Source organism: Lepisosteus platostomus, chromosome 4 (genome assembly GCF_059453375.1).
Source record: "Lepisosteus platostomus isolate fLepPlt1 chromosome 4, fLepPlt1.hap1, whole genome shotgun sequence".
Lineage (NCBI taxonomy): Eukaryota > Metazoa > Chordata > Actinopteri > Semionotiformes > Lepisosteidae > Lepisosteus > Lepisosteus platostomus.
Genome location: NC_142614.1, coordinates 53,211,169 through 53,230,583, shown reverse-complemented (window position 1 = coordinate 53,230,583; position 19,415 = coordinate 53,211,169). Strand labels below are relative to the sequence as shown.

At 35.4% G+C, this 19,415-nt stretch overlaps 1 protein-coding gene across 3 annotated transcripts in view; it reads right to left on the bottom strand.

Moving 5' to 3' along the window:
• znf608 (zinc finger protein 608) overlaps positions 1 to 19,415 on the bottom strand; it is a 51,296-nt gene that overhangs the window by 22,055 nt on the left and 9,826 nt on the right. For all 3 annotated transcript variants that reach the window (XM_088629859.1, XM_088629857.1, XM_088629856.1), the window contains exon 2: positions 6,207 to 6,459. In XM_088629859.1, coding sequence (XP_088485985.1) covers positions 6,207 to 6,459 — 253 coding nt within the window. The remainder of the gene's footprint in view (positions 1 to 6,206; positions 6,460 to 19,415) is intronic.

Genomic DNA, 19,415 nt, shown 5'->3' with positions numbered 1-19,415 from the left:
TTCACCTTAAAATCTTTAAGATCATTTGGCACATTGTAAAACTATAAAACGCATGTCTTATGCGAGAAAAAAATCTCTCTTAACCCCTGACAATGCATAAGAACAAAAGCCAACTGTCAGAAATTAAATTTTACTGGGATAAAAGTCTCAGTTGTGAAACTATAGTCATAAATCCTATTATATAATATATTATACCAGGGAGAAGTAAATACACATTAGGCTTCCATTCCATTGCGTTACAAAAACGCTCAAACAGTATGCAAACTATGGAATTCTTGTGACCAGCTTCCCTGGACAAAACATGAAGAAAATCCTTGAAAACAGCCTGGAGAGTGTAATTGACCTCATCCTGCAGATGACCCCCCCAACCATTTGCCATTTCATTTGCTGGCTACGTTATCTACATTTCAATGAATCTTTCACCAGGAGTCCCTTGGGTTTTACTGCATATTCAACCACAGACTGGCAAATCTTTTAACACTTTTACTCCACAACATCCAGCTTTTATGATTCCCAACTTTCCTCCTGCTGCGAAAGTCCCTGTTTTGCGAGAAAAAAAAATCCATCGACAGAAAACAAGACATTCATCAGATAACATAAGAAATTTAATTAAGGCTTTCCTGTTTTTCATCCTTGAAATCTCCTTTAAGATGTAAAAAGAACAGTCACAGTTGCAAAATAAATGTTTACTCAGTCCACAATGGAGCAATGCACAATCATTTAAAGATTCACTAAACCAGTTAATACCGAAAAAAATTGGTCTATGAACAATATGTCTGGTTTTCAGGCTCATACTAGGCAGTGCACATCTAGAACCCTAGACATTCAATATTAAACAGCCTGAACAATGTACTAGCCACTTTTCTCAGCCAACCTATCTTCCCAGTATTTTTGCATCTTTCAGTGGGAGACAAAGAAAGCTATGGATAAAGAAGTCTGAATACAAATACTGAACTAGCAAATTAGTTTATTAAAAAACTACAGACATTATTTAAATTCATAAGAAAAAATACTTGCTTTTACTGCTGTGGCTTTGTACTCCATATTTTAGTTTGAAAGCAACCGAAAAAGGTTACCGTAGCAACACTGAAGTTAATTAAAATACTGCTGTATCCATTAAAACAAAGTCTTCTACTTTATATCGAAGGCAAACGCTGAGCCTGGGGCCATTCCACCCCTTCATATTCACAGTTGTTTTTATTTAAGCCACATTTTCATGAGCCTTTGTTTTACCTTTTTTAATGTAGCTATGTAACGGTACATGTAGTCAGGGGTCCCAATGTATTCTCTTATTTACTTGTTTTGGAAACTAAAACACAAAGAAGGGGATTTCCAAAAATGAGCTTTTGGTAAAAAAAAAACTGAATCTATTACTGTACTAGCTAGTGATTTCTCTTGAAAAAACTGTGAACTGTGACTGTGATAAAATAATATTGCAACTAAGAACATCATCTGTCTCCACCTTTTACATTACAGTTAAATGCTTCCATAAAAAGCACCAAAAGTAATGGCAGATTTGACTAATACATTGTGCCTCTAAACATTATGAGCTTTGCTGTAGAAAAATCTAAAGTTGCACATGCACACTGTACAATATGTTCCCAGCAGTGCCCCTCCCCCCTGTCTTCACTGCAGCAAACTGCTTCAAATTCTGCAAGCACTTGTGCAGTGTGCTTCAGTCAAAACCACCTCCTCCTCAGTTTGCCAATATTTATTTACACAAGGAATAACTCTACTGTGCATGTTGAAAGAAGCTCTCGGGACCCAAAATAGCACTCTGTTCTGCTGGGAGGATGTTTGTAATGTAGGATTGCTGCGTTTCATGCAGATTCACACATAGCACTGTCAGTCCCTTTATTCATCAAACTATGCCTGGCTCGCCAAGGCTTACACTCCAATCTACATCCTGCATTTGAATGAAGGCATTTCTTACCTCATTTAAGAGCAGTACACTGGCTTCAGTTCAAATCATTACTGTAAATGTGTAATCTTAAAATGTGACAGTGTAGCTGTCGGATAAAGAAAAATGAGTCAACAAAGGGTGAGATGTTGTATTTCTTTTACTTTTTTCTGTCTAAAACTGCATTTCACATAATAATTGGGGGAAAAAAGAGATTTAATTATCTGTACTATATGTATGCCTTAAGGTTGCACAATTGCATTACCAAAAAAGGCAGGTGAGGGATGTGGGGCATTTCAATGGTGGAGAAAAGGGCTCAATTTTCTGCACTAATTCATCAAGTATTCTGTCTCAGCAGCAGCTAGCTGAGGATTTAAACCCTGTGCTATAAACAGAGAGCTTACCATTTTCACATCACCGCTCATTTAGCTATAATGCAATCATATGAGCAAATTACACTAATGTGGCATTAATAATAATGTCAATCTGAGCACGTAAGGCGGGACACAATGAATACAAGGACAGGCATAAAACAGAAGGCTAAAACAGCAGCTGTTTCTAGACAACAAAAGACACCAGAGCCCAGGGTTTTGCTTCTTAAACATGTCAAAGTATAGCTGTGCTTTGTACAATTACGTTTTTGTCAGTATAACCAATTTAAGAGTTTTGTCATAAAGCAAAGCAATAGGAAACCAAGATGTTTATTACGGGTATAAACCTTAAAAAAAAACACCTTTCATTTCAACTCCTGAGGCAATCTGTAATGCATTATGAGTGACAACTTCCACATGCATTTGCCCAGTGGCCCAGTGCTCCCTAAGCAAGTTGTGTAAGCTGCTACTGCAGAAGAAGAAAGGTCTCAAATGTGACATGATCTGCTTGATAAAATGCATGCTGTAGGCACCATGCTTTTTAGAGTTCAGAATACCTTGTTAACAACTACATGACGTATGCACATTACTTTCCACATTTTGTGTTTATACAGAAAAATCTGAAAATGGATGGTGGATGTAAAGTAGTTAAAAAAATCAAAATCAATCAGGGAAGATTAAATCTACATTATAGATCATAGTCTAAACATGACAACAGTTTTTATGCATTTATTCCATCAACATCCAACTGCCCCCATTCTTTCCTGAGGCAAATCGTATTGAAGGAACATGTATATGGCGACATACACACGTATTAACCCTTACTGAATGAAAGAGGATAAAAAAATTTCAGATGACGCAATAAGTTAATCGATTGGATATTGTGTTTTGCTCAAAAGAATTTTAACACTGCACAGAACAAATTCGTACTTATCATAAATTTACTTAATTCCTGGTAATATGAGGGTCACATGCATATCTCCAAGTATTATTTTACATTAAAAATCAACAATAACATTCTGCTCTTTGGAAGTACTTTATTAACGCCTTCAAAGGTATCCCTCGGGTATGAAAGGAGGTACCACAAGTGGTTAAACTTGGAGAGTTCTCCTAAAACTACAGGAAAATGGTAATTGACGTTCAAAAGCTGGGGAATGGCTAATTAAACAATTTACAAAATCTGAATCTACCACTTTCTACAACTGTAGTCTTCTCACTGTAATCACTGTCCTCTTTCTGACCGGGTTATGAGAAGTGTATCTTGCCACCATGTGCTGTGAGAAAAGTCATTTGGGAGACAATCAAAAATCCGAAGGTAGCTAGATATCTCCCAAACTGCAACTTCAGAACACAACATGTAAAAAACTACCATTTAACGATGTTTACATGAAGGACTATAGGAAATCTTCCTTGAAGAATGGTCACGAATTCCCCCATCACAAGTCCCGGAACCTCTTGGTAAACTATAAGAGGCATTTTGTATGCATAATATGTTCCAGGGGAGAATTTACAAAATATTAACAATTAAACAAATATTATTTTAACATTATTAAAATATTGTGTATGAATAAATGGGACTCTTGTGATTTCTGAACTATAATTATTTACGACATACATGCATTTGCTTGGGGCAGTAACATTTAGATTACAATATGAGTTTATTTTTTAGCAGGACACTATGTATGATGTCTTTGTACTTTTGCTTTGGGATATAAATAAATTGGGAGGTCGTAGTAGCTGAAGACAGTTTCCAGTATTCATTTTTATATACAGTAGATACAGTAGCGTTGCTATACATCCACAATTGCCACTCACAAACAATTATAAAGATAGTTAATAACAATCATAACAATGGGTTCTTAGATTTTTTAAATCTGAATTACATTTTTAAAATGCTCAGATTGTAGCATTTGTCATATGTTTCAATAATGTATCACTTCCCTTTTTCTCGTTTTTATATTTTATTCGAAGAGATTAAGTCTTGTGAACATGGAGGAATTATCTCCATGCTTTGAGTAGCCCATGCTGCATATTTCAAAGTACTTGCAAAACACAGAGCAAAAAAAGTGTCTAGGGTTAACGAAACTGTGAGCTGCATCTTTTAAAAACAAAACTAATGATTTACTGTTATCCATAAAGAAGATGGACAAAGATGGATAAATATTATAAATTGTAAACCAATCCAAGTGCTAGGCAATGTTGCCAGTCAGGCAGAAAATGTGCTTTGGGGTCAAGAGATCAGCTTGTTCTCAATGAGCTACAACCAAAAGCCACTGAAAGTTCTTTCATTCTACCACATAAGACCCCATCACACACACACACATTCCAAAGCTCGTTAAACATTTCAATAAACAGCAGCTTAGCAGTACTCAACACAGAGACTTCTAGGATTAGATGTCTAGGATGGTAGAAAAACCAATGTTGGCAAAAATTCACAAACGCAATATTAAATAGTTTTTTGGATCCCACTCCATCACTGCCATAATCTTAAAACATAGAACTCTAGCAAGTTATTTACAATTGGGTATAATACCCTTAGTGAACATGCATTATGCAACTAAACTCTAACAAATTGTTGGAGCAAGATAAATCCTAGCATGAACAGTCCTGAACCAACAAAGAAGATAAATACCCTTTATAAGTGCATTCCAAATTATTTAGTAAGGATCTATCACAGGTGTAGGAACGGGTTATATATAGTCTTAATAGCACATACAGGGTTGGACAAAATAATGGAAACACCTAATGAAAAACCTCAATTAAAAAGGATTCTACTCATGTTTCACATTAATTTCAATACTAATGACCAATATGATTAATCTAGAAGAGATGTCTTCAAACTAATAATTTAAAATGCAAGTTTCTAAAACATGAGACCTAACAGACACTGAAAGAGCTTAAATAGTTCAGGCCCGAATCACAGGTACATCTGTCACAGAAAAGGCAACATTATTTAATGTGTCAATGGGAACAGTGTCAGCAAACAAGGGAAAATAGCATTAGAAAAGAAGAACAGTGGTCGCAGGTAAAAGCTTACCAACAGGGATAAACACACACTTGTTAAGGATAGTTGCTAAAAAACACAAAACAACAGCCTCAGAAATTCCAACAGAACTGAATCTACGTCAGGGCTGCCATTCAGAAACCATTTCTAACCCAGTCCAACACACCTGGACTTCTGAGTAGTGGAAGAAAGTAATGTCTCATGAGTTGTCTTTAATTCTTTTTCCTATCTGGAAAAATATGAACAGGTTTATGTTTGGAGAAAGCCAAAGAAAGCCTTCAAGTCACACTGCCTGTTCTCCATCTACCATGGTATTCTCAATCACAAGATCTCAACAGCACTGAACCTTTATGGGAAATTCTGGAACAGAGTGTGGGATAGATTTCCACCTCCTTCGACTCTTAAAGAACTTGAAGCTTGGTTTCTTGAAGAATGGTCCAATATTCCACTAGAAAGAGAGTTCAAAACTAGTATAACAGTATTCCAAGAAGGAATGAAGAGGTTCTGAAGGCAAAGGGTGGTCATCTCCTTTTTAATTAAAAATAATATTCAAAATATTGCTTGGTGTTTCCACTGTTTTGTTCACTCCCTGTAAATGCAATTGGAACACGTTTCTATGCTATAAGCATTTGAAGACTGATCACTTAGGTCAATTTTTAAGGTAGTTCACAAATAACAATTAGGTATAATTGTGTATAACCCTTTTATACTTTTATATTTTTTTACACTTTAGCTAAATATTCCCAACATGTAATTTCACCTGGTCTCTCAATTTAGAGCTACAGTACATAAGTATAATGTACCCAAATTACAAAGCAATTCAGTAAGCAAAGCATTACATTGGGAAGACCAACAATGGAAATTTTCATGAAAGAATTATCCATCCCAGCAATAAAATTTGCATGTGTCTTCACAAGAGGAGAAAACTTACCTTCTTCGGTCTCGTGCCACACAATGCCCTCCAGATTCACGCTAGTCCCAGGTTCACAAGGTCCAAGGCATTCTGGTTCAGTTACAACTCCCACCTCACAAGTGTTAACTCCCACTGATCGAGTCCTCACTAATAGTTGCTCAGTGGGAGCAGAAATGTTTGATGTTGGAGGGAAGAAGGAAGGCAGAATCTGTGGCTGTATGCTTGTAGTAATTGGTGGAGGGGGTGCAGGCACTGTAAACAAAGGATCCACCTGAAAAAAAAAGAAAAAAAAGAATACTGATTATTCTTGGTACAGCAAATAGCAGGTGAACTAAAACTGCTTCAAACCCACCAATGAACACTTGGAAGAACCAATTTTCCAACTTCAAGACAGTATATCTTCCAAAACACTTTTCAACTTTAGTTTTGCATTTTCTTGCTTTTACAAAACCACTACCAAGAATGTTAAATATATATATATACACACACACACATTTAAAAACACTCCATTGGCTTACATTTTTACTAATCAGCCGGAATTACCATTTAGATGATAAACATAGCTTATGCTGTTGTGCCGAACCAAACATGCATCAAAGAGCTTTTATTAAAACGGAACTCTTTCTTTTCTCACTATTGTTCACCATGCTCTAACCAAGTCCTGCACATGATCAACTAGGACCATTAAGAGTTCTTCTGCCCAAGTATGCCTAATGTGCAAATACCACACTGGAAATAACTGTTCACCTTGTCATTCTTGGCAAGTTTCTTTTTTTCCTTAATTAAAAAGTATAGATGCCTCCAGCTTAAAAGAGGACTAATAATGCAAAGCTCATTATTCAACATTGACAAGTGCTGTTGAAGCAGTAAACCCGCTGCGGTTTATTTAGTGCGGCTGTTGCCTTTAGAGGCTCTTTACTGTCCTGGGGAATAAGCAGAAGAGGCAAGAAAATGCACAAATATGAAATCTTTGAAAATGATGCAAACTAGGAGATGAAACTGATCACAGGGCATTGTAGGTCAAAAACACTCCTTATAAAAATCAGCTGTTTTAAACGGCAATTATAAAGACAAACAATTTAATCTAAAATCATATATAATGCACAAATCCAGGAGCCAAACTGAAGTACAAAAATAGTAGCACCGGAGATATGAATGGTCCTATATTTTTTCCTTATTTAGTCACCTAGCTGGCTCCTGAACAGAAAGCCATCTTTTTTTTTTTTTACAAATGCAATGCAGTATAATTGACTACAGCAAAAAAAAAAACTAAAAAATATCACAACAGCCCCTTTTTTAAAGCAGTCAAGAGATTTCCACATTAATCAATTTGCAAAGGACTAATTATGCAAGCATTATCAGACGAATAACCCATCTTAAAGAGTTCAAACCAGCAGACATTCTGGAAGATCGAGATAGCAAAATGAGAAAACAATCAGTAAAATTGATCAACTCAAGTATAAAATTCCAAAGCGAAGATTAAAAAGGGAGGGGAGGTCAAGGAATGAGGAATAATGTTACATGAAAAATGTATATTTACTTAAATATTACAGATTTGTTGTATAAAGAAAGAAATAAGCTATTTTATGTTAATTTATTCTACTATTTAACTTAAATAGTAGAAAATATATTAATTCAGACCATTATTTAAAGAAAAACAAGGCGGCAGCAGAAAAACAAAAAAACACACAAGTCTAACAGCTGGCAGTGACACTAAAACGGGAGTCAAAAACAGCTGGTCATTCATTAACTACTTTTCTAATGGCCTCAAATAAAGCATTTACTGTATCTATTAATCCAAGATCAAAAAGAAATAATAACATTAAATGGCTGAAAAATATTTTTTATCACATTAAATTTAAAGAGATGACTCCCAAAACCAAACTTTACTAATTTAAACCCCATCTTTCCAGATGTCACAGCTCTGTATGATGTGTGAATCAGTATTGAAGAGGTCCAAAAAGTATAATAAAAACTACACTGATGCGACAAGCACTCCAAATTTAGGCATATTTTTATAAGCCTAAAAGTAAAAGAAAATATCAAATCCCCAAATCGTGTGAAAAGCCATAATTAGAATAAGACTTGCAACAGTCTTAAAACAACTGAATCTATACTAATGGATTTCATAATCTAGACAAATGCAAATTACAAAGAATACATCTTATCTTTGCAGAAAAGGACAGCTATTTTAATTAGCATGTGTGTTTTTATACAAATAACCCATATTGAACAGATAAAGAAAAATACCGTTTCCCCCCCCATCAGTCTATGCTCTTAAAATAATCCAGACAGTATCCTCTTATCCTCTAAAATCCTGCTGAACAGCGCAGAATTAGCTGTATTACTGGCAAATTAAAGTGTGCCAGGTAGCTGTAGCCAAAAAACCTCAATCCCGGGAGTCTTGTGAACACATACCATCTGACCACTTCAACAGCTGTTTTTATTTATTGTTTGAAAGACTAAATAGATGACAGCATCGGCATTAATATTACATATAACAAAATAACCAGTGCCTTTGTTTTTTAACTGTTACACAATAACTTAAATTAAAAATTTAAAAAATTAAGGGAAGACCTAGATAAGTTCAAAGAACCTTTACCAAATAAAAGCCCATTAGGCTATACAACTCTTCATCCCTAGGAGATCTTTATGTGTAGGACTGTTAACCAAAGTGGACAATTAGTTGGCAAATAGCATGTCTAAGGCTGCAGTTTGAACCAGAGAAGGTTATAAAGTCCCTTTGTAGTCATTTGTAAGTTTTGCAGTGAACACCGATACTATCAAGGTCAGTCTAACGATAACAGTGCCCTATGACATATCTTACCATAAGAGCATAGTAAATGATTACAACGAAATAATGGTATACAATGAATAAATGGTGACCAGGAACAGAGGTATCACCTTTAAACATCACCGGTTAGGCTAATGCCCCCCCAAAAATGTAATCTATAAACAAAACATGATACAATCTGATGTTTTGCACATTAATCTGTAGTCTATATTTTTTACACACAGCACTTTAAAGTTACAGTATGTGAATAAGCCAGAAATTGGCCTTCACAAATGTTCTGCCTTTTATTTTAATAGATTTAATGATTTGATACATAAAAACACAGGCTCAATGCACCCTTAACAGCAGCAGTTAACTGCTGGGTTTGAATATGGGCATTAACACCAGTTTACAGCAAAATTCCACTCTGGGTTTATACAATCTAGGTTACCTAAAATCCCCTGTTAATTCAACTGGTAAAATATTTAAGTCTCTTCTCCACCTGATCTTCTGTTCAGTGGGACTGCTGGCCCATAATAGTTGCGATGTAATCCAGGTGGATACTGCACTTCAGTGGTAGATGAAGTTGGTTTCTCCTATATACAAAACACTTAGGAATTCTTCAAGAAAAGTGCTATAGAAATATGGAAGGTAGGATAATTACATCAATCATTGACTCAAATGGCCTTAATTACCACTCTATCTAGGTGTTTAGTTGTTGAGAGGTTCAAGTTGCCTATAAAACTTGCAGAGCTGTTAAAGGGTGAGGATAATTAATATACATTTCTTATTTTTACATAGCTGTGTTTTAGAACAGTAAAAAGTAAGATAACTAAAATTCACATTCCTTGCAATATTATGTGTAATGGACAAAAACTACACCACTGTCCCTGCCAATTTCTTTCTCACAAATTTCTTTTGTACAGGTTATGAACCATTGCTGAGCTTAGTCATTTGAAGCTGATTTGAATTTTGAAGTAATTTTGTCAACTGCCAACAGCCTCCATGACAGATGGTAAAGTAAAGGGGTTAACAAGGTTAGTTTCATTTTAGCAGCCGTTAAAGGTAAGCGAGTCCAAAACATATATAATTTGTCTTGCTGATTTGTGAAATACTGTATTAAACTGATTTTGTTTTAAATTAGCACTGATACTGATTAATAGCTTTACATCAGAAATTAATGGAGTGAATACCACTGACATTTCACAAAAGTTTTAACCTGAACAAAAATCACAGACACTATGAAAAGTATGGAATCCATGACACCTGTGACCACCGAGTGAAAATACCCTACATAAACATGGGAAATATGCAGACTGTTTACTTTCTCTATTCCCCACAGTGCTACACAAAGAACAAAGCTCATCTTGTTTAAAATGTAGTGCAGCACAAAATACAAATTAATTCCTTTTGGTATAGACCATTCATGGCTTCATGAAGATCGCCTCAAATTGATCTGGACAAAGATTAACACAGACCCAGAAAATACACTGGTTAAATTGGGCTCATTAGATTCTTGAAAATTCTTTTGCGTGGCTTTAGGGCAGATGGAGGTGCTTACTAATTGAAAATAACCTGGAACTGATCACACAGATGGCAATTACCCAGGGAATGCAGTATCACACTGGCGAGCAAGGGGAAAGATCTTTCTCGAGAACTAATCAAGCTTGTTTCATTATGAGTAACTGCAGATGATGGTGATGATAATTGCTTGCAAACACACTTTGAAAATGCCAGGATACCAATGCAGTGCAGTGCAGGGAAATACTGTGAATATCTCAATATAAACAGTAAAAACTCTGAGAATGTAGTTTTACTATATTGACCACTTCTGTTTTTGGCAATATTTTTATACCATACTTAAAGATTTTAAAAATATTATTTGAATTGAAGTGGTATTAACTTCTTTGATAGAAGGGTTTTCCAAATTCCTACACTCAGCATTTGTTGCTACAGTATATGGTCATTTCTGCCCATGCATTGGATAGTGTTTTCGTTACCTCAGGGTCCCATGATAAAAGCATTTAAGTAACTCTTATGTTTGTTGAAGCAGTTTAGAATTCAGCACATACACAGCATCATACATGATGATCTAGATGCTACATGAATCCCATCTGGAAGAGCTAGAATACACGCTGAACAACATTCAAAACCGCACCACTACAGGACCATTTGGAACATGTTCAAATTTATTTTTCCTGTAGGTGGAAACAAACATAACTGACGTAGTACATTAAAGCTACAAAAAAACAGCTAGCTAGAATTATTTAATTTTAATGATAGCAATTTTGGCCTGGATGTAGCCCTTCAAAAGTTCAGGCTGAGAGGATATTACATGACTATGTATGTAACATTATATGGTAATGTGTGGACATGTGGTTCACATAGCAATGATTCTTCTAAGCCTGGCAGTTATTTTGGTCTAAAAAAAATATTTCTACAGTGGGTACAATGTATGGGTGGCTCAATGGCATGCAACCCAAGGTCCTAAGTTTGATTCTGGCCTAGGGTGGCTGTTATGTGGGGCTTGAATGTTGCTTAAGCGTCTCCCTCCCAAAAACATGCTTACCAGATTAACTGAGGTCTCTAAATTGTCAGTTTCTGTGCTTTGCAATGGACTGTCGTTCCATGCAGCTGGTATTTCTTGTCATCTTTGCATCTAAAGTATGTTCCCCATCTGGCCCTTCCTCATTTCCAAACTTCCTAAAGTGGTTTCTGGTGTTGTGGGGATGACTGTATGCTGTATGTACTGAATTAGTCAATACAACACAAAGATAACGTTACATTTCTAGGTATTTAAATGCAAAATAGAGTGCACATCTACTTCAAAAATGTATGTTGGTATTTTACCACAATCTGTTTTTACTTGAACATGCAACATGAGTATACCCCTGGATTTTATATAAACAAGCCTCAAGTATTGCCATAGTTACTCTGATATGAAATATACCAATACAATAAAAAGAAAGGTTCAGAAAATATTTTACAAAATCCCACACATTTACCATCTAGACGATTCCACAATTTAATCCCTAAAGAAAACAAGGTGTTGCATATTACAAACTGGCTCAAAATTACTGTGAACATAAGCACATCAGGAAAGCTTGACTCTGTATCAAATAGTATTAGCATAGCTGTGGTAGAGGTTTTACAAGTACTAGAACCATTTAAGATAAACAGATAGCAGTCGATGTTTAATGTAGATAAGTGCAAAGCATTACATGGAAGTACTAAAAACAAATATTGATTGGTTAAAATTTAGGGATTAATTTTCATGAAAAAAACCCTGAAAAGGAATTTGGTATAAATATTGATGTATTGTTTTAATCTTCTAGAAAGCAAAGGAAACAGAAACACCGAGTATTACAACCTATAAGTAAATGCAAAGAATTTAAATTAAGAGACAAAAGTTAGCAAGGCACTAATAATACCTTATTTTAAATACTGTCCAATTTTGGTCACCCCACTACAAAAGAGATACTGCTGCTCTGGAATCAATCCAGAGAAGTGCAACCAGATATGTTCTCAAGATTAAAGGATTGCCCTACACAGATAGGCTAAAAGAACTGAAACCTTTAAGCCACAAACTTAATGCCACAAAAAAACTACTAGGGAATCCAATTCAAGTTTTCAAAATCATCAAAGTCAATCCAGACTTCTTCAGAATCAGCAGTGACACATGAACCAGAGGACATAAGTGAAAACTACGTGGTAATGCATTATAAATGAAAACAGGAGGCACTTCACAGAAAGGATTGTAGGGGAAAAAGCTAACCAGCCAATATTGTTGAAGTTGATACTATTGCTTTTTCAAGAAATGTCTACATGATATTTTTGGATTAGTCAGCTACCAACAACCAACCAAATCTTCATGTTAAATGGCCTCCTCTCTTCGTATCCTTTCCTATATCCTTATGCTAACCCTGTAGGCTCCTGCTATAAGCATTACAGATTACTTTTAAATACGTACTTGAACTATATAGAATTTAATGGAACTTATCTAATCCTGTACTATGATGGACTGTTTTCCTGTCCAAGGTATAGTTCTGTTTTACACCCCACGCATCTGAGATAGACCTTGAAATAATTCTTACTAGAAATAAGCAGCATTCTCATAATGGAACATGAGATCTGAATGATATTGTAACTACATTACATATACAGCAATCACATTGCAAACACGTTCACATTTTGTCACTTTAAAACTTGCAGTCTTAACACTTTGAAGAAGCAATTTATCTCTGATATATACACTACCTACGCAACACATTAAAAGAATAAAAAGGAAAATTAGATTATATGAAAAAAAAGAAAAACCAAGTTTACATAAGTATTCAATTGATGTGGCAAACCTGATATAATGTGGGTGCACAACATTTACTTAACGAGCCACACAATTTTTTTGAATGGCCTCTATCTGTATAAATAATAGTGGGTCATTTGTTTTCAGAAAAAAAACATCTATCTCTGTAAGAAGTTCACGTAGGTAGCTGCATCAGCATGCTTAGGCTGCAAAGGAACAAGTAAAAGTTTATTCCATGCTGAAAAAAAAGTGTCACAATTACCTGAACGCACAAAGTTTTGGCAATGGAGCCTCTCTTCAGCATGGAATAAACCTTTACTTCTAACTCTGTAAGGTTCTTCAGTCAGGTAGTGATTCAATCATAATGAGGAGGTTTCTAAATAATTTAGGCACACAGTTATATAAAGCCACTGATCAGGAAAAGCTTATAAAACATTTCAAACACTTAATATCTCTTTGTGCACGGTGAAATTGATCATTAAGTAGTGGAAGTGCCTAGATTAGGCTTTCCCTCTAAATGGAGCAGCTGGGCAAGGAGGAAATTGCTTAGGGATGCAAGGACAACAGTGACTTTGAAAGAGTTACAGAATTCAGTGGGTGAGATAGGAGAAAATGTCCATAAGGCACCATATCATAGTCACTCCTGAAAGGGGACATGTATAGAACTGAAAAAAAACATCACAAATTCTACATGGAGTTTGCAAAAAAGCAACTAAATTATATAGTAAACATATGGCAGAAGGCTTTCTGGTCTGATAAGAAAAAGTGTATATTTTTATTAAATTCAAGGTATTAGATCTGAAGCAAACCCAACATAGTGCATCACTCAAGTCAAAATCATCCCTACTGTCAAACATACTGGTGGCAGCTTCTCTTCAACAGGAATTGAAAAGCTTAAGACTGATGGTAACATAGATGGAGTAAATACATGAAAAATCTTAAGACTAAAACCTGCTTCAGATATAAAATTTAGGCAAAAACTTAGAGACCTTTCAGCAGGACAATGATCAAAAGTACAAGACCAAAGCTATAGTACAGTGGCTTAGAAAAACATCCCTGAGCAACCCAGTCAATATCCTGACTTGAATTCTATTGAAAATCAGTAGAAAGATGTGAAAACTGTTGTCCATAAGTAATCACCAAGCAACTTGAGAGGGCTTGAGCAAATCTGCCAAAGAAAATGTCAAAACACTTCCTTAGCCTTACATGTCTTTATATTGAGAAATTGGATAAACAATTGCTCACTGTGTGGTATATAACGGTGTATTCTGTTTAACTGGGTCCGAGATCATCTCAGCACCCAATTGTTATTAATAAGAATCTACACCATCCATGTTAATGACAGTTTTTTACATGTCAGACATCCATCTGCCTCTTCTGTTCCAGGTCCATTGAGTCTACACTTTCAGTGTGTGCACTGCATCATCAGAGCCGCAAAGAGCGAAGCTCTGTGCCCTATTTCTTTTTCTTCAAGTCTATTAATATACTTCTGTGTGCATTAAGTAAATTAACAATATACAGTTCATGTATTTTTTTAAATGTAGATTGCATTATTGAAGAATATCTACTTTTTGGTTTCCCATAGGTTCATTAGTCTCCAAAGAACTATAGGATGATTGCACGAGTGCTGGACATCCCAAATACCACTAGTTTCCCCAATGCTGTCATTTCAAAGCCTGTGGCAAAAGTGAATGAGAAATTGATGAGGTCATGGGCAAAGTAAACAATGAGGTGAAAAACCATGTGTCAGATCTTGTTTAATTGAAGAGAAACATTTATCTCCAGAAAAATTTCAAAGATGGATGACTTGAAACTTATTGTCGATAAGTACAAATAGTTCTTTGGTCTCATATAACATTATTACAAAAAAAAAGATATGAATTGGAATTCCAAAGTTTCTACCATCAGCGCACAGCATGAGTATTGTATTTAATAAACCTCATGATGGCAATATTATGGAACTGAAATATAATTCCATTAAGTAAACATTATAATCTGTTGTATATTGATGACATCTGTGCTATATTGTTGACAACAAAGAAAGAAAAGGCTAAAAGGAGCTAGTATTCTTTAATAGACAGCACAACAGAAAACATGTTGGAGATGCAACCAGTTGAGATTTCCAGCTGAGTTAAAAAGTATTATGCAAGCTAAAAACAAGTTGCAGAAGCTATGTAGATTCAACTTTCTGAAAGCAGTAGTGATCATGGATTATTTTTTTCAATACGGCAACACCCATGAGTTTGCTTTTTGCATTGAACTTACCTCTCTCAATTGTATCTGAAAATAAAATATTCTGTACTCTTAAGGTTCTCTATCAAGAAGAAATTTACTGATTTTCAGTTCAAATGCATATATGGCAGTTCAGACTACAATTACGTTCACTTAAAGTAGGCTGCTGAAAATGTACATCTTTATTGAGAAAACATGAATGAATAAGAAGCAATTTTATCAAGGTATTACAAAGGAAACTTAGAAGACTGTGCCCCTCACCTCAACATTTCTAGTATGCAAGCAGCCATCAGAGCACATCAATTATAGGTAAGTGCCAAGGGCCCTTGGGGTCCCAAAAGATTAACAGCCTATCCTCTGTTCTAGTAGTGCACATCAAATGGAATTATAATAGAAAAGTGCAGCAAGGAAGCTCGTCAGTGTAATACAGCCACTGCCGTACTCATTTTTTTACCATTTCTTCCAAAGTGTCTTGATCAGGTCTATGAGGAAAAAACAAACTATTCAATTCAAAAGTGTAAATTTCCAAAGCTCTTGGAATTTTTTCAAAGACCGGAAAGTTTAATTCCAGTTAAAAGGGGCAGATCTCAATATCCAAAAATATCTTTCTGTTTAAAACAGCCACTTGAATGTGGAAAAGAAGATGCCTACTCCACATGAAGAGGTTAAGCAAAATCGATTTCCATACAAATACCACGACACTATCCTACATCTCCAAACAATAAAAGCCTATTAATGGAACTGCCATTAACCACCTCCTCCCCCTTCCCAACCAACACAGCTGATAAATGTCTTGCTTTGCTACGGCCCACACTAAGATCATATTTCCATGATTAAAGCCAACATATGGACAAAATCCTCACAGTGACTAGATTAGTCACAGACCTTGTGGGTAAGCTGAGAAAGCAAATGCTGCCTAACACAGATTTGGAACCACATTCACCACAGCAAACACTTGCTAAACCAAATAACGCATGCACTCTTGGAGCAAACTAAAATGAGAACTGTCATTACTCTCATGTGGAATAATAAAGATGCATCATAAACTCAAACTCACTTCACAAGGGAAATGGTGGACATGTTTTATTAAAGGTTATCTGTATTTCCCATACAGAAGGACAAACATTAATTTTAGGTCTAGTAGAAAATAACAGCTTTAACTAATGCAGTGACTTAAGACTCCTTTGCTGAGGAGAAGACTCTTGAAAAGATCATACAATTTTTACAAATGTGCTCGAAACTCAAGTCCTCAAAAGAACGTTTTAAAAAATTCTGGAAGCAAGTAATTAGCTTAACATCTCCTTAGAGCTGTACATCCACTTATGTTACAGGCCTGATGTCTTTTTACCATGTACTACAACATCTGAAACCACAGTATCAAGTGTCTTCATACAGACTTGCAAGCTTTGACTCTCCCAACTTTCATCCAGTGAGTCCTCAGGCACAAACAGCAAGTATGCAATACATATTTCCATATTTTTCGTACTCTAAAGGGTCTTAAGGATATACATTTTAATAGTACATGTATTTATGTAGTCAGGACACCTATTGTAAGAAGAGAAATTTTCATACATTCACACATACTTTATGTGATCATTGTATTCAGAGAATGCAAGACAATATAGAAGCACCAACCATGTCATTTAATACACAACTGTAGATTTTAATACAATAGAATGTAGCCATAGTTTCTACCACCTCCTTATGCACATGTCTTGCCCAAAGGGTCTAGAAATCTGGATTTCAAATGTATTTTTTTAATGCTGGTCAATGGCCTTGGAAAGCAAAAAGCCCAAAATTAAACTGTTCAATTGTGCAATAACCATTAGCACAGATCACTAATTAGCACACTCAAACAAAGGCTGATTTACAAACACATCTTTCTTTAATCTGTCTCTTCAAACCCTTCCTGAACGCACAGCAAGCCCCATTTGTAAAAGAGGGCAAGAAGAGGCACATATCATTAGATTTACTATGTCTACGCCCCCAAACAAATGCACCAATATGATCTCACCAATGATTTGCGCCCAAAAGTTAACAAGCAGCTTGCATTGTCAGGTATATGCTAAATAAATTCTCTAGCATGAAAAAACAGAAATGCAATCTTTCTATATACTTTCAATATATTTTTCAATATATTGTACTGTGATATCAGTTAAAAATGATTCTTGAATTTAACATGTTGACCTACTGTTTTCCTTCCTCGGCCAGGTTCCAACTGAAAAACTTGTAGCAGTATCTTGTTTAATTGCATTTAAATTAGAATGTTAGCCGATACCTTGGTTTATCATGGCCATGGAACCTTTTCACCAAGAACAATGTGCCCGTCTTAAAACTGTTTATGCAGAGTTGAGCTAACTGGAATTGAAAATTTGAATGTTCGACTACACAGACTAAATGATTGTATTAAATTTAAAATATTTTATATTACTCCCTTTGATATTAAAATAGAAAGAGGTGACAGTTCAAAATATAATGTCTGAAGCAATGACACAGTTATAAAATCTGCGAAATGTGTAAAGGCACCTCCTCAGTAATTGGTTCTGTCAAGGTCTATTTGCCATCATGCATTGAGTTTGGCTTTTTAGTGACCCTGTGTTCCTGACAATGAGCTTTTTAAGATCAACTGCAACCATTTACTTTTTAATTACATTCAATTCTCCTGTTGTAGCCAGGTTCTGGCTTACAGCATCAATCTGCAGAATTGGATAAGAGCTACTACAGCATTAAACCTATTAGTAAATTAAACCTGCTCTTAGGTCTTGCTCCATTACTATTAAAAACTTTCAAGCAAAAAAAAAACAATGTCAGTCATAAGTGTGCAAAATAGACCAAGGCAAACAATTCCTTTTAGAGGCACAATATGACAGTTATACTGCAAAGACACACTGATACTTTAATCACTTTAGATTTAAGACTGGTAGATGCTAAATGAATTATTAAAAATCCTAACATGCATAGAATGATAGCAAGTGGAAAACTGCATTAATTGTTATATCAGCATTAACTAATTTTCAACTCCATTTTAGTCGTTCTAGTTTTGCAACTAATTGAAAGCAGATTAGGATTCTGCCTCAGGGGAATGATGTCAAGAGCAGAAAATGGAGCAAATAAAGAGGCAAAAAATGCTGGGTAGAACTGACAGATTTACAATGCTCAAGGCAATAAATGGGAACTAGATTAAAATAAATGTACTTCCACAAGGGCAAGCAGCTTTCATAGTTGCATATCAGGAATAACACAACTAAGCTATAAAAATATTTTTAGAAACAGTGTGCTTTGCAAAGAGAGAGGAAAAGGCTAGGCTGTCAGAATGAAAAGCACTGGGAATCAATTCAAGCACACAGTATAAAATCGCATTTTAGCTGTTTTTTTTTTAATCTGAATGTGTGTAACAAAGGTCATTAAAAATAAGAAATCATTCTGAGACAGACACCTTCCAAGATGATATAGGTTTATTCATCTTTTTTTTTTAAGTTGAGGAAACAGATTGTGAAAAAAATATATATATTGATGGTGTAATGGAAGCAGCTGTACTCAATTGTCTGACATCTGCTGTGGCATCTTGGGAAAGGGTGGCAGGGCATTCTGGGCAGTGAACAAGCACACTGACAGTTATCCAGCTGAAGGCTGCTAACCACTTCTGTTTGTAAAATTACAGGAGTGGAAGATTTCCACACTTAAAAATAGCAAACAACAGCAACAAAATCTAATGACATTTTGTAACTTCCAAAAACATGGCCAGGATATATAAACACACCAATCCCTGTGATGTCTCTTGATACCAGCCGAGTTACATGTTTTAGATTAATTATTTAAAGAATGGCTTCTGATGTTACATTAGGGAATTAAAAACCCCCAATAAATCTGGAAGTCTGGGATGGCAGGTACCGCCAATTTTCCTAACAGAAAGGAAAAA